This window comes from Elephas maximus, chromosome 6 (genome assembly GCF_024166365.1).
Source record: "Elephas maximus indicus isolate mEleMax1 chromosome 6, mEleMax1 primary haplotype, whole genome shotgun sequence".
Classification (NCBI taxonomy): domain Eukaryota; kingdom Metazoa; phylum Chordata; class Mammalia; order Proboscidea; family Elephantidae; genus Elephas; species Elephas maximus.
The window spans coordinates 113,507,950-113,523,049 of record NC_064824.1 but is presented as its reverse complement, the minus strand read 5'-3'; the positions used below and the strand labels follow the sequence as shown (position 1 = coordinate 113,523,049).

General features: G+C 37.7%; 1 protein-coding gene across 1 annotated transcript in view; it reads left to right on the top strand.

Moving 5' to 3' along the window:
* The window catches only part of ABCA12 (ATP binding cassette subfamily A member 12), a 189,743-nt gene that overhangs the window by 56,968 nt on the left and 117,675 nt on the right, over positions 1 to 15,100 (top strand). The window contains exon 3 of the mRNA XM_049888086.1: positions 11,980 to 12,133. Coding sequence (XP_049744043.1) covers positions 11,980 to 12,133 — 154 coding nt within the window. The remainder of the gene's footprint in view (positions 1 to 11,979; positions 12,134 to 15,100) is intronic.

Below are 15,100 nucleotides of genomic sequence, written 5' to 3'. Positions count from 1 at the left end.
ACCACTACTCATCTCTCAGTCAACATGAGTTGATAATTACTGGTGACTGGAATGTGAAAGTTGGAAACACAGAAGAATCAGTATTTCAAAATTATGACCCTGATGATAGAAATGATGCTAGAGATTGCATGATAGAATCTTGCAAGACCAACAACTTATTCACTGCAAATACCTTTTTTTCAACAATATAAATGGCAACTATACATGTGGACATCACCAAATAGAATGCACAGGAAGCAAATTGACTATATCTGTGGAAAGAAATGATGGAGAAGCTCAATATCATCAGTCAGAACAAGGCAAGGGGCCTACTGTGGAACAGACTATCAATTGTTCATATGCAAGTTCAAGTTGAAGCTGAAGAAAGTTAGAACAAGTCCATGAAAGCCAAAGTGTGACCTTGAGTATATCCCACCTGAATTTAGAGATCATCTCAAGAATAGATTTGACACATTGAACACTAATGACCAAAGACCAGACGAGTTGTGGAATGAAATCAAGGACATCATACATGAAGAAAGCAAAAGATCACTTAAAAGACAGGAAAGAAAGAAGAGACTGAAATGGATGTCTGAAGAGTCTCTGAAACTTGATCTTGAACAGAGAGGAGCTAAAGCAAATGGAAGAAATGATGAAGTCAAAGAGCTGAATAGACGATTTCAAAGGGCAGCTCGAGAAGACAAAGTGTTACAAGGAAATGTGCAAAAATCTGGTGTTAGAAAACCAAAACAGAAGAACATGCTTGACATTTCTTAGGCTGAAAGAACTGAAGCAAAAATTCAGGCCTCAAGTTGCAATATTGCAAGTTGCAATATTGAAGGATTCTAGGGGCATAATGTTGAACGACACAGGAAGCATCAAAGGAAGATGGGAGAAATACACAGAGTCTCTGTACCAAAAATGAATTGGTGGACATTCAACCATTTCAGCAGGTAGCATATGATCAAGAACCAATGGTACTGAAGGAAGTCCTAAACTGCAATGAAGGCATTGGCAAAAAACAAGTTACCAGTAACCGCCTGAATACCAATTGATGCAGCCCTGGAAGCACTCACTTGTATATGCCGAGAAATTAGGGAGACAGCTACCTCACCAAGCAAGTGGAAGAGATCTGTATTTATGCCCATTCCAAAGAAAGGTGATCCAAAAAAAATGTGGAAATTTTTGAAGAATATCATTAATTTCACATGCAAGTAAAATTTTGCTGAAGATAATTCAAAAATAGTTGTAGCAGTACATGGACAGTGAACTGCGAAAAGTTCAAGCCGGATTCAGAAGAGGTTGTGGATCAAGGAGTATCATCGCTGATGTCAGATGAGTCTTGGTTGAAAGCAAAGAATACCAGAAAGATCTTTACCTGTGTTTTACTGACTACACAAAGGCATTCAACTATGTGAATCATAAAAAATCATGGTAACATTGCGCAGAACGGGAATTCTAGAACACTTAATTGTGCTCATGCGGAACTTGCACATAGACCAAGAGGCAACTGTTTGAATAGAACAAAAGGACACTGCGAGGTTTAAAATCAGGAAAGGTGTGCATCAGGGTTGTATGTTGTATCCTTTCACTATACTTATTCAATCTGTATGCTGAGGAAATAATCTGAGAAGCCAGACTATATGAAGAAAAAAGGCAGCATCAAGATTGGAGGAAGACCCATTAACACTCTGCTATATGCAGATGACACAGCCCTGCTTGCTGAAAGTGCAGAGGTCTTGAAGCACTTACTGATGAAGATCAAAGGCTACAGCCTTCAGTATGGATTGTACCTCAACATAAAGAAAACAAAAATCCTCACAAATAAGCAACATCATGATAAACAGAGAAAAGATTGAAATTGATTTCATATTACTTAGATCCACGGTAAACACCCATGGATGCAGCAGTCAAGAATCAAAGGCTGTATTTCAGTGCGCAAATCCGCTGCAAAAAAAACCTCTCTGAAGTGTTAAAAAGTGAATATGTTACTTTGAGGACTAAGGTACACCTGACCCAAGCCATGGTGTTTTCAATCGCCTGATAATGTATGTGAAAACTGGACGATGACTAAAGAAGACCAAAAAAGAATTGGTGCCTTTGAATTTTGGTGAAGAATGTTGAATACATCGTGGACTGCCAGAAGAATGAACAGATCTGTCTTGGAAGAAGTACAGCCAGAGTGCTCTGTAGACAAGGATGGTGAGACTTCGTCTCATGCACTTTGGACATGTTATCAGGAGAGACCAGTCCCTGGAGAAGGACATCATGCTTGGTTAAGAAGGGGGTCAGGAACAAAGAGAAAGGCCCTCAACAAGATGGATTGACACAATAGCTGCAATGACGGGCTCCAACGTGGCAACAGTTACGGGGATGGCTCAGGACCGTGCAGTGTTTACTTCTGTTGTGCATGGGATCGTTATGAGTCAGAGTGGACTTGGCAGCACCTAACAACATCAATGAGCTGCGTAAATGATTGTGTTCCTTTAGTTTTTCCAGTTGCTTAGGTCATTTAGATCCAGATTTGCAACCAGCCTCTAAGAATGGACAGACCTTCAGCCTGTATTTTTGGGCTGGCTTTTTTCACTCTCATTTGCTCTCGCTCTGATCTCCTCATTACCTTGTTTTATCCTATTATAGAGTGCATACTTTTATAAGCCTCCTCAGATCTGTCTGGGATGAAATTCTCTCTTTAAGCAATGTCTTAGACTGGCTTTGCTGAAGGAATCCCACAAATGGTAGCATACAAAAGCTAAGGCGCTTGCTGAATTACCATACCTAATTTTTTTTTTTTTTTTTTAAGTCAAGTTAGTGAAGTGATGGTTTACAAGTAAGTTTTAATACTTTGAGACTGGACACCAAGATCTTTTCTCCTGTAAAAAGTTCCTTCAGATAAAGGGTGGCAGGGAAGAGACCCTTCAAATTCCCAGTCACTTTTCAGTCAGGAATATGTGGGAACAAAGATAAAAGCACTGTTTCCCAAAATGCAGCCCTTAGAATATTAGTTCCCAATATATTATACAGTGCTGCCTTAAAAACAGGAAGAAAAAAAAAATAAAAGGACAGGAAAAAATATTCTATGGTCAGTTATGTGTAGACGTGATATTAACCAAAGTTATTCAAAGCTTTTACTGAAAAACTTCTCAGAGTCTTTAATATACAAATATATTCTGGCTTTCCCAGAACAGAGGATAGAGAGTGCTGTTTCCTAAACTCATTTGGCCCCCGAGTCTGGCTGATGGAAGTCCCTGATGCTCCCGCCCCCATCCCTCCAATCCCCAGCATCCCACTGGAGATGGTAATGGAACAAGAATTAATTCTTCAATTCAGTATCTCGGTTAACCTACCTAGATGCCTGGGTGATATGCAAAGCAGTTAGCAATTAGTACAGCATTTTTCTCCAAAATTGGAACAGATGCAGTGGCCCTGGAGGAGAGTCCTAGAATACCACCTTCTTTTGCTAGATGTTAGCTGGTATTGCTGGAACAATGGAGAGAGAAGGGCTGCAGCCAATGGGACTTGGCACAGTGGCTCTCAACCCACCAGCATGCAGGTCTTTTGATATTACGAATCAGCTCAACCATACCAGTGGTTGATTTATAACATCCCTGCCTATAGGCCAAAGGGCATTTTCCTTGGTTAATCACGTCTAAGAAGAATTAGGAGGCTAAGTTTTATAGAGAGAATGTCCTACAATGAAACGAAGGTCTAGGGTTCATTTTTTGCTCAGCTCATATTTAAATTTAGAGAGGAGAAAAATAGTTGTTAAGATTCTCTTTGCAAATGACCCTAACATGGATATTTAAAAATGCAGTTGTAAATCATTGATACTAAAAGAAAAGCAAAATGTTGGTCACTGTTAGGCCCAACTAACAAGACAAACACACCCTGCTCACCCAAGATGAGCCATAGAACTCAGCATTCTTTGCCAAGTGAGAATCTTTAGAATACTATTAATGGAATGCTTAGTTTTGAGCTTTTCTGATTTCAGTCCATGGACATGTAGGAGTTACTATTGTGTCTCCGGAGCCTTTAGTCAAATCACTTTGTTTGAAATTTAAATAGATCAGGCCCTGGCCTTTGGAACTCACTATCCAACGGGGCCCTTTAACATTCAGAAAGGAGGGAGGTGTGTTTTGTTCTCTGCACACAGTGATGTGGGGTTAAGGAACACTCTTGGCCTAACCATCAATTCAAGTGTGTACTTGCAGGCCAAAGAGATAATATCCAAAAAAACCAGCAAGGCCCTGAGTTCAGATACCCACTTATCTTAAAAAAAAAAAAAATGATAATAGTAATAAGCCAGGGATATAAAGAAGATAGGAATCTTTCTCCACCTCCTCTCACTTTGTAGTTTCATAACCTGAGTACTAAAATTATCTCAACAGAAACACTTTTTATACATTTCAAAACCTGTCTGACTGTGGTAGTTGGCAGCAACTCTAAAGGATGTGGAGGATGTGGGAAATAGCCAAAAATGTAGGTCACCGTCCCAAATAACCCATGAGGTTTCTCCTTGTTCTTGAGGGTGTAGCCTTTAAGCATATGCAAATGCCAATCTTAAGGAGTACAGATTCTCCTTAACCACTTCTTTAAGGATTAGGCATTTCACCTTACCCCTCACTTCCAGATACAGTCTACGTTTTTTCCATTGGATTTGAACTTGGAAAAGTACTGTGCTGTGAAGCAAGACTTGCCTGGGGAGAATGAGGAGGAATGTGTCATGTTGCCACATCCACTGAGCAGTCAGTAATTGAAGCACTACACCAGTTGATACAGGTAGAGATTATTCATGACTAGGGAGAGAAACATCTTGCAATACTCCTGACCATTCATTGGCTCAAGGCACAAAATGGGAGACGAGGTAGAGCAGCAAAGTCTCGGCCACTCAGGGGTAAATAAGACAAATGATGGGACAGCACCCTGATGAGCAATGGTAACTCATGTTCTATGGGACTTCTCATCTTCAGTATTCATAACACTTTACACAAGCTTTATCTAATTAATTTTCCTTGTGCCCTCTGAAGTGTCAAGGCCCATTATCCTCAATTTGGTAGATGTGGAAATAGAGACACAGAGAGGTTAATTTACTCTAGGTGATTCAGTGATTCAAAAGCAAAATCAGAAGTGGTACCTGTTTTCCAATTCTCAGTCAGTTCACTTCAAGGCAGCCGAACGAAATGTTTCCATTATTGTCATATCTCATGGAGTTCTGGATCCATCTCTGGCATTTTATTGTTCATCTAACCTTGAGTAAATTGCTTTACCTCTTTGAGGTTATCTGCAAAATGGGTATATCACTTGCCCTGCTTATCAACAAGATTATCATGGGTTCATCTGAAAAGATAGATATGAAATTCCTTCAAAAACCATGGAGAATTTTTTACAAATATTTTACTACTTATTTTCAAACATATAGTTATTTTTGATGCATAGTCTTTCTGGCAGTTCAGAAAAAAAAAGACTTCTATATGAATTTTATTTAATAAAAGTGTGATGAGCTTGAGAACTAGGCTTTCCTTTCTCTCTTTAGGTAATAACACAGAGTTATATTTTTTAAAATGTTGAGATGGAAAATTTCTTAAGTGAAAGAATGAACCTTACTTAGCACTTTACTCAGTGGTGCTAGGTACACAGTATCTCTTTCATATTAAACGGGTAGATTCACTTCATGGATAATAATTTCAGGTGGTTGATATTACAGTTGATGTCAACGTGTATTAGTTAGATTTCCAGACAAACCAAGACCTAAAGAGCCTACAGCTCCACAAATAAAAAAAAATTTTTTTTGGTTGTATTATTCAATGTCTGTCTATCAACTTTTATGAGGCACATGAATACAGTGCACTAGACAGTCATCCAGGAATACCCATGCATATATATCTTAACTTAATGTAATATTAGGATAAAACTTGAAACTTTTCCATACAAGTAATAAAGATAAAGATGTATATTGTATTAAAGCCCTAAATCATGTGATCTTCTTGTGATCCTCAGGGATTTGTTCATTCATTCATTTGCATATTTAATAATTGTTTTCAATGTGCCAAGCATTGTGCTAAGAACTATGCTATTTGTTTCTTTCAAGTACTTATTCTTTGTTTGCTAGGTGCCCTCCAGTCAGTTCTCTCATAGCAACCCTATACCCAAACAACCCTATAAGACAGAGTAAAACTGCCCTGTAGTGTTCCCAAGGGGTGACTGGTGGATGTGAACTGCCGACCTTTTGTCTAACAGCCAAGCTCTTAACCATTGTGCAATTTTATTGAATTAGAGCTTCCGTCTGAAGGTTCAAAGTCATACCAGTTTTAAGCCCTAGGCTAAGGTCACTCTGGGTTACATATATGCAGATACCCATTTTCAGATGGACTGGAATTCGGGAGAACTAGTCTCCTGGATTTTACCTAATGATGGGTTGGGAAGTAGGATGCCTCCCTTTGGGGAACAGCCTCATCCTTCAAATGGGAGGTGTATGTGAAGGAGAACAGGGACAGCCCTGTGAATTCCTGATACAATGCTATGAAATGATTTGAAAGGCCAGGTTTACGTTATTTACAACTTTAATTATGTCTTTAAAAATGGAATCACGAACATTTGCTTAAAACTACAACAGTAAAAAGACTTTAATGAAGTATTACAAATATATTAATGAGATTTGTTTCCTCTCCCACATTTTCTTTATTCATATTTGGTTATTTAATTACCTTTGGTGATGTTTCTGGATAGCTTCTCTTCATTTGTGCTCTTGTCATAGTATTAAATTCTTGTTATGGTGTTAAACCAGAATAATTATTATTTGCATGACTAAATGGCCTGGTAATTATTCTGCCAATGTGAGTCTGTATCCAAAAAAATTAAGAAAAATAAAATGCCTCAAACAACTCCATATTTTTGAAAAGTCAGAATTTTCCTTTCAAGATTTATCATTCATCCCTTCACTCTGTTAAAGACCAATTCCTTTCACATGGAAACACAAAAATACCATCTAGGCTGGGTTCTGACTTGCTTTGAGAAAAGCATAAAGAAACGCAGTGGAAGTTCTTCAATTCTACCATTACTGTAATATCCACAAATGTCACCAAGGCAGCCCAGAGAATGCTTCTGACACTAATGATGTCAAATGGAAGTCGCTTCATTACTGAGAAGACTATGACATTTCTTTCCTCACTAATACAATAAATAGAAAATTGCACCCCTTCAGATCGTGCCAATGAGCAACATGGTCCTGAATCTATTATGAAAATGGGTATAAATCCTTCCGTGGTGATGAAAAAGGCAAAGGAGTAAGGGAGGATGTTGGAAGAAAACCCATTACTGGCTCATCAGTAAGTAAAATGGATGCAGCGTGAAAGAGGAATAGCAGAAGAAAGAAGGGAAAAGAAGAATTGGAAATGTGTAAAAAATGGATGGAGAGTGGCAAGGGAAGAAGACTGATAAATAGAGCAAAAGAAATATCAGATAGTTTAGAGAAGATGAGGGAAGAAGAAAAAGGTGAAGGAGAAAGTGAAAATGAGAAAGGAAGAAAGGAGGCAGAAAAGGGAGAAGGATGGGCTTAAGAAATGTTATGTTCCCAGGAGTTGGCAAATTGCATCCCATGAGCCAAATGTGGCCTGCCACTTGTTTTTGTAAAGAAAATTTTATTGGAATACCACCAGACCCATTGATGTACACAGTGCCAATGACTGTTTTTAGGCTACAATGGCAGAGTTGAGTGATTGTGATCGATACAGTATGGCCCACAAGCCTAAAATATTTACTATCTGGCCCCTGCTGAAAAAGTGTGCAGTCAAATTCAGCAGTTCTCAAATTTTAGTTTGCATCAGAATTACCTGGAGGGAGTGTTAAAACTGATTACTGAACCTCACCACCATTATTTGTAATTAAGTAGGTTTGGGGTGGGATCTGAGAATCTGTATTTCTCTCAAGTGCCCATGTGGTGTTGATGCTGTTGGTCCCACACTTTGGGAACCAATGCTCTGCTTTGATGTTGTGTCACACTAATATTGTTCTGAGCAAGGACTTTTGTGCTGGAAGGCAAGAAAAATAAAACTTGATCCCTCTTTTAGGTAACATAGATACATTGGTTGATATCACAATTGTTTGCAAAGTATGTTGTTGTTTTTGCTGTTGTTGGGTGCCGTGGAGTCCAACTTATAGTGATCCTATGCATAACAGAATGAAACACTGCCCAGCCCTGTGCCATCATCACAATCGTTGTCATGCTTGAGCTCATTGTTGCAGCCACTGTGTCAACCCATCTCATCAAGGGTCTTCTTCTTCTTGCAAAGTATAGAATTTTAAAAATTCTTGGAACTGAATCTTTTTATAATGCCAATTTCATTCTTAAAACAATGATAAAATGAATTTGGTTTAGTTTAAAACTTAACCAATTAGTGGTTTCTTTCTAAAAGTTTTGCAGTTTGGTTTGAGACAAATCCCTGAAATAAACTTGGATTGTGTCAATGTATAATGGGACTGCGTCTATAACATGGACTATATCCATTTTATGGGAATGACCCCTCCCCATCCATGGGTGGCTGCTCAGATGACCTCACTGCCTCTGTCTGGAGATCCTGAGAAACTAAACCATGTATAGCTTGAGAATTTGCTTATCCTAACCCCTTAACCCCTATCCCTCAACCCCCTGCTCACCCTACTCACCCCATTTTCAGACTATGCTGGCAACTTCTCCCAAGTTTGACCACATCTTGTGGCAATGGCCCATGAAACTGGCAAGTCCTTCAATAGTTTTTCTCTTGGAGATAGGTATGAATCATGCCCTGGGTGTGAAGTCTTTGGGAATTAAGGTAACGTGGACTTTATTCTGCCTGAACACTCTGTTCCAAGACCCTGAGATCTGATTTTCGCCTGGAAGTGGCACCAGGGTTTGCACAGTTAATATCTCCCTTTACTTGTATCCTTAACTCTGTGCTCTGGCTGTGAACTGGGACAACAAATTTATTAGCTGTAGCTTTGGGTGTTCCAAGTTGGTCTACGGCAGATTTGTGAAGGATAGAGAAACGTTTTTCTTTTTCCCTCATCCTGGCATTTGGGAATATAAAGGGAAACATAATTTTGGAACCTGAAAGTGTAAGAGACACCTTCAGGATAGAATGAGTTCAAGTTAAAATTAGCAACTCTAAAATGTGTGATGACTTGATTCTGCCATTGCTCTGGTTGGTTACTTCCTTGCATGCATAAGCAAAATGGACAGAATATTGAAAAATCCATCTTTTTTCCACAAGAAAGCTACGGTGAAGTTAATTCTATTTAATTCTAACTTGTTAGTCCTAGAGGGTTTCCAGATTTTGTGAAAAGTCCATGTGCATGGGACAGTATATGATGGATGTCAAGGAAGGATGAAAGATATGAAAGTCTGTTTCACACCTAGCACAGTACCTGGGATACAGTAGGTGCTTAATAAATCATTGCTATTGTTCTTGTTACAGCATTTGTTTAAGAGATGATGGTGAAGTAAATAATACTGGCAGTCCTTATTTTGCATGGTACTGTGTTAACTGAAACATGTGCATACCTAAACCAATTCCTTATTTGCACCGTCCCCTGGTTAACAGTCAAGTTTTAGTTATCATGAAACTGTACAAAGTGAGGACTGTGTACTTTCAATACCACGGAAGCTTGTTTTTAAAGAAACCCTGTGATGAATTCTCCTATACAGCAGGCATATCTGTAGTTAATTACATTAAAGAATATTATAGGTTTCATTGTAATTCTTTCAAAATTTTCTCAAATCGTTTGAAAAGTGTGATCAATTTTACCAAGGAAGGTAGTATTGGATACAAATTGCCACCCCTTCCATCTGTCCTTCCCATGATGCCTTTATCCTCTTTTCCCTTTCTTTGTGTTGTGACATGGCTTTACTTGAGCTTCTGGTTTTCACGCTGCCTGGCACAGCCACACCATCACCCTGATAGGTGGCATATAGCAGAGCCCTCTTGCTGAAGGTGGGGTCATCTGTTTCTTTGCCTTCCTGTCTGCCTTCCATTCGACTGAGCTACAGCATGTTTGTGATGAAGTAGGAACAAGCCCATTTGCAGACGTACAACCCTGAGTCAGGATCTGTGTAATAGAGTGGGTTCCCATTAGTGGTGAAATTCCACTAGAGAATTGTAAAGGTCATGCCACATGAAGTTCACCATGGCAGAATTGTGTGACAAAGGGATGATGTGAAAAGCTAATAGGCCATTTGACTGCTACTCTCTGGCTTATTTGGGGGAATTGCACTGCAATGAAAACATCAAAGGGAATAATTGATTTACTGCAGTTTTAGCTGGAGCTTAATATTAAGAGACGCAGGAGTCTTTCTGGTAATATTAGAAGGTAGCACTGTGTAGTTTGGTGGGCTAAAGGTTTTCTGAGTTTTCAAAGTTTTCTTGACACTAACGTTAGTTTCTTTATTAGTTTCCTATTTTTTTTTTTTAATTGCTTAGCAGCTTAAAACAACACAAATTTATTACCTTACATTTCCAGAGGTCAGAAGTCAAAAATTGGACTCTGGCCTAAAATCATGGTGTCAGTAGGGCCGCGTTCCTTCTAGAGGCTGTAAGGGAGAATCCATTTGCTTACCTTTTTCTAGTGTCTAGAGGCCATCTTCAAAGCCATCAGCATATCACCTTCTAGTCTCTCTCTTCCTTCTTTGTTTTTCTTCTGGTCAACTTTTGTATTTCCCCTTCCCTTTTGTTTCTTTTTTTCCTTTGTGCAGATCTGTATTTAAGTTATTTGGATTAAATATCTATTTATTATGTTCATTACTAATACAGTAGTTCGTACTTTGCCATTTTGCCCTTACCATTTTTTTGCTTTTCCTTTTTCTCTTTAAAATGAAAACAGACCTGTAGTCATATTCTTCTTACCTGATTTTCAGGTTTGTGGGGAAATTAAGGCCTTACTTCTTTTACCTTTAAGTTTGATAATTCCCTCATAGTTTCTCAACCTACCTTTTTTGAATTTTTGAGAATTTATTATCTATATATTCTCCAAAATGGAGAAAACTAGTGTTTTTATACCAAACCTGATTATGGGAAGATTTCCATTTCATAGCTTGACTATTGTCTTAACTCGTGTGTATGAGTATAATATTCTGTAAAGCAAATGCTAAGATTACAGAAATCTTTACTATTATGGTTCACGCTTTCTGTGATTTTAATTATTGGGAAAGTCTGCATATTTGGCTATACCACTTGTTTTTGGTGTTTAAATAGGAAAAAACTACTGTGTGCACAGGAGAAATAATTTAGCTATTATGTTAAATTTTTAGAAGACTAAAAATATTTCCTAATATCAGGAAGATTGGCTGCAAGCATAAATGCTTTGATTTCAAAAGAAGACATACACACTGTAGAAAAATATTCATATGTAGTCAAAAAGAAGTCAATAAAATTAATGTGAAATACACTACCAAAAAAAAATTTTTTTTTTTTTACACTACCCAGAAAAAAAAAATTTCAATAAAATTTTGGTGGTGTATCCTTCTATATTTTTAAATATACATATTTTTGTAAGTTTGGGTTATTCTATACTGATGTTTTCTGCCCTACTCTTTTTAAATTAACAGCATTTTATAAACATTTTTAGCATATTAACAAATAAACAATGACAGCATTTTTATTGCTGCAATATATGTCCTCATATAGATATACAGATTTATTTCCTAAATTATGTAGGCAACATCCTTGCAGCTACCCATATGTCCTTAGGATAAATTCCAGGAAGCGGGATTGGTGGGGCAATAGGCCTCTTAAACCTTTTAAAACAAATTAGCAAATTAAAAAAAATCCGGTTAAACAAAAGACCGTCCAAGCTAGCTCCTAAAAAAAAAAAAAAACTCAGTGACAAATGTTAGCTGCAGTGGCAGGACATGTTTGAGGACCTATCAGTAACACGCCAGAAGGTAATTTCGCATAATGGAGTTGCTGTACTTCTTTCTTTTCCCAGGACAGATATGCCATAGTGATGTGATTATTTGTTTTTTAATTTCAGGTTACCTTGCACCTCGAAATCTTCCTAGTACTGGCTTCTTCCCGTTCCTGCAAACCCTACTCTGTGACACAGACTCTAAATGCAAAAATACGCCCTATGGGCCACAAGATCTGCTTCGGAGGAAAGGAATCGATGCCACAGTTTTTAAAGACAAGTAGGGGCATTTCCTCAATGTGGTCCATTTTTTTGAGAGATCAAATTTTGTTTCCTTATGAGATAGCTCGTAAGCCATGTAAAGCTAGATGTACAATTTTATTTTCTGTGTTTACAGGTGTGGTGAATATAAAAATGAATGAGCAAGATGGGAACAAACTGGAACTATGCTTACGTGGAATTAAGCATAATCTACTTACTGAAACTTTGCTTTTTAAGATAGGTGGCCAAGGCAGTGCTCCTTTATATCCCTCAAAGATTCTCTATTCCATCTCAAATTGACCTCAAATTACCCTCAAATAGCCCTAAGACTCAACTGTGATCATAAAATTTAGGGCAGTGACAAGGTATATATAATCTCCCGGAAAAAGACATATTTATATTACTTTATGTGGTGATTCCAGACATGATAAAACTAGGAAATGCAATAAGGAAATTCAGAAACTAGAAATTAAAAATACACCTTCTCCTCACTTAATGACTGTCTTATTATTCATCATATTGCATTTATAACAATAGTTAAAATCTACTATGTGACTGTTTTGCACATTAATGTCATATGTCTGGCCATAATGAACACTGAGGCACCAGGCAAGGCTAATGCTGCCTATGATGATTAAGGATATGTGTCAACTTGGCTGGGCCAAGATTCTCAGTGGTTTGGCAGTTATGTAATGCCATAATTCATCAGTTATGCAATGATGTAATTTGACAGTTATGTAATGATGTGGTCATCCTCCATTTTGTGATCTGATGTAATCATCCTTCATTTTTGCATAAAGATTTTCACACAATGAGCTGGTCTTTGGAATATAATCATGTCGATAAGTGATGAGTGGGTGTAATAAAGTTGAAAATATGCATAATTGAACAAAAGCCTTTAAATGAGGTTATTGTTTGTCCTGTTTTATGGCATGAGAAGCAGCTGAAAAATAAAGATAAAGAAATGGGATCATTTACAACTTGGTCACTTGGAACCTCAAGTTTTGGTCCTGGGATTCTAAATCTCAAGAGATTTCCAGGAACCTACCTGTCTGTAGACAAGAAAACAATCGATCAATCTTGAATCAACTATGAGTTAATTTTCTTAAAATTTTTTTTAAATGGCTCTTAGGAAAAGAGCATATTTATCTATAATCAGATATTTTTTGTTCCCACATTTCCGTCATAAAATATTTAGCATGTAGCACCATTTCTCCTTTAACACAGTCCTCATGATTTTGGTCATCAAAATCAGTGATACTCTAAAAGAAAGCAGCTGAAAGCTCTTTGGTATAACATGTAAATATGTCAAGAATTGTTATAGGAAAAAATTTGGGATACCCATAATTGTTGGGTTGCGAATTTGCACTGGTTTTGTTATTTTAATAAGATAACTGGGCTTGGTGCTTAAAATAACCTGATGTTCATTCATTCACTTACTAGTATATTGAAGAAATAATAGCTGAGAAACTTCCATGTGTAGGTACTGTGACACAGAGGTGAATAAGAAATTCTTCTTTTGCTACTTTCATTCTAACAGAAGAATAAGAAATAAATGAGTAATCAAATAAACATTATGGATGATGGTAAATGTGATAGTGAGGAAAAAAAAGCAGGCTAAGAGATAGAACTTGAAAGGGAGGAATTGGAGCAACATTTTTGATAGGATGGGGAGAGAAGGCCTCTGTTAGGAGGTGACATCTGGGTAGGGCCCAACAAAAAGGACAGGGAGAAACTGGAAACAAAATGTGAACACCTGGAGGAAAGTGTTCTAGGCAAAGAAACAGCAAGCGATACTATCTTAGTTACCTAGTGCTGCTGTAACACAAATACCACAAGTTGGTAGCTTTGAAGAACAGAAATTTACTTTCTCTCTGTTCTGATGACTAAAAGTCCAAATCAGGGTTTGACCTGGTTGATTCCTTCTTTGTTGGTAGCCTGAGCATTCCCTGGTTCCTTGTGTTGTAGAGAATCCTTACATGACCTCTGACTTCCCCTATATGTCCTTGTCTCTGTGTCTAATCTGCTCCTTTTGCAACTCAGAAGTGATCAAGTTTAAGACACACCTTACGTTGGTAAGACCTCATTTACATAACACTAGATTGCATCATGCAAGGTCATTACACTACACCCACAGGTATACAGGTTAGGATTCCAATACATATTTGGGGGGAGACACAATTCAGTCTATAACAGATGCTGAAAACAAGGTTCTCTTCAAATTTAAATAGGAAAAGCTCTTTCACCTGGGGTAATCACGCAAATCTTCATGAAGAGGTTGTACTTGAGATGGATATTCTGCGAACCAAGTGTTAGTGGAGATGAAGGAATAATTTATATCCATCATTTGCAAATTGTATTACAGTTCTACCTGGGGCACTCTTCTTTAGTACTTTTTTTTTCCATAAAGAACTACGGATGAGCAAAATAGTTAACAATATCTGGCGGCATAGTTGTTAAGTGCTATGGCTGCTAACCAAAAGGTTGGCAGTTCGAATCCACCAAGTATTCCTTGGAAACTCTATGGGGCAGTTCTACTCTGTCCTATAGAGTCATTATGAGTCAGAGTCTACTCGACAGCAGTGGGTTTGGTTTTTTGTAAGAAATATATAAGTATACCTTCTCAAAAGGAGCATTTTTTTATACCTTCTCAAAAGGAGCATTTTTTTTTTCTATCTAATGTAATAGTGAAACAAAGTGATGGATTTACCTGAGATGAGAAGTTGAGTTAGTTTGGGAACTAGGATCAAACTCCAGATTATTTTATCCTCTGTTGAGCATTCTCTAGATAACTGATCATGTTTGCTTTTCTTAGTTTCATTCGAACCTCCAGGTCGTTTGTCTAACCTCCAGGTCCTTTGTCTAGCTCAAGCTTTCCGTGGCTGTATTTTCTCTAAACGATGCTGTAATTGGAACTTAATTTAGAAAATTATGTACAATAATAAAATTGCATTAATGATATTCCCCACCATGCTATTAACTTTTA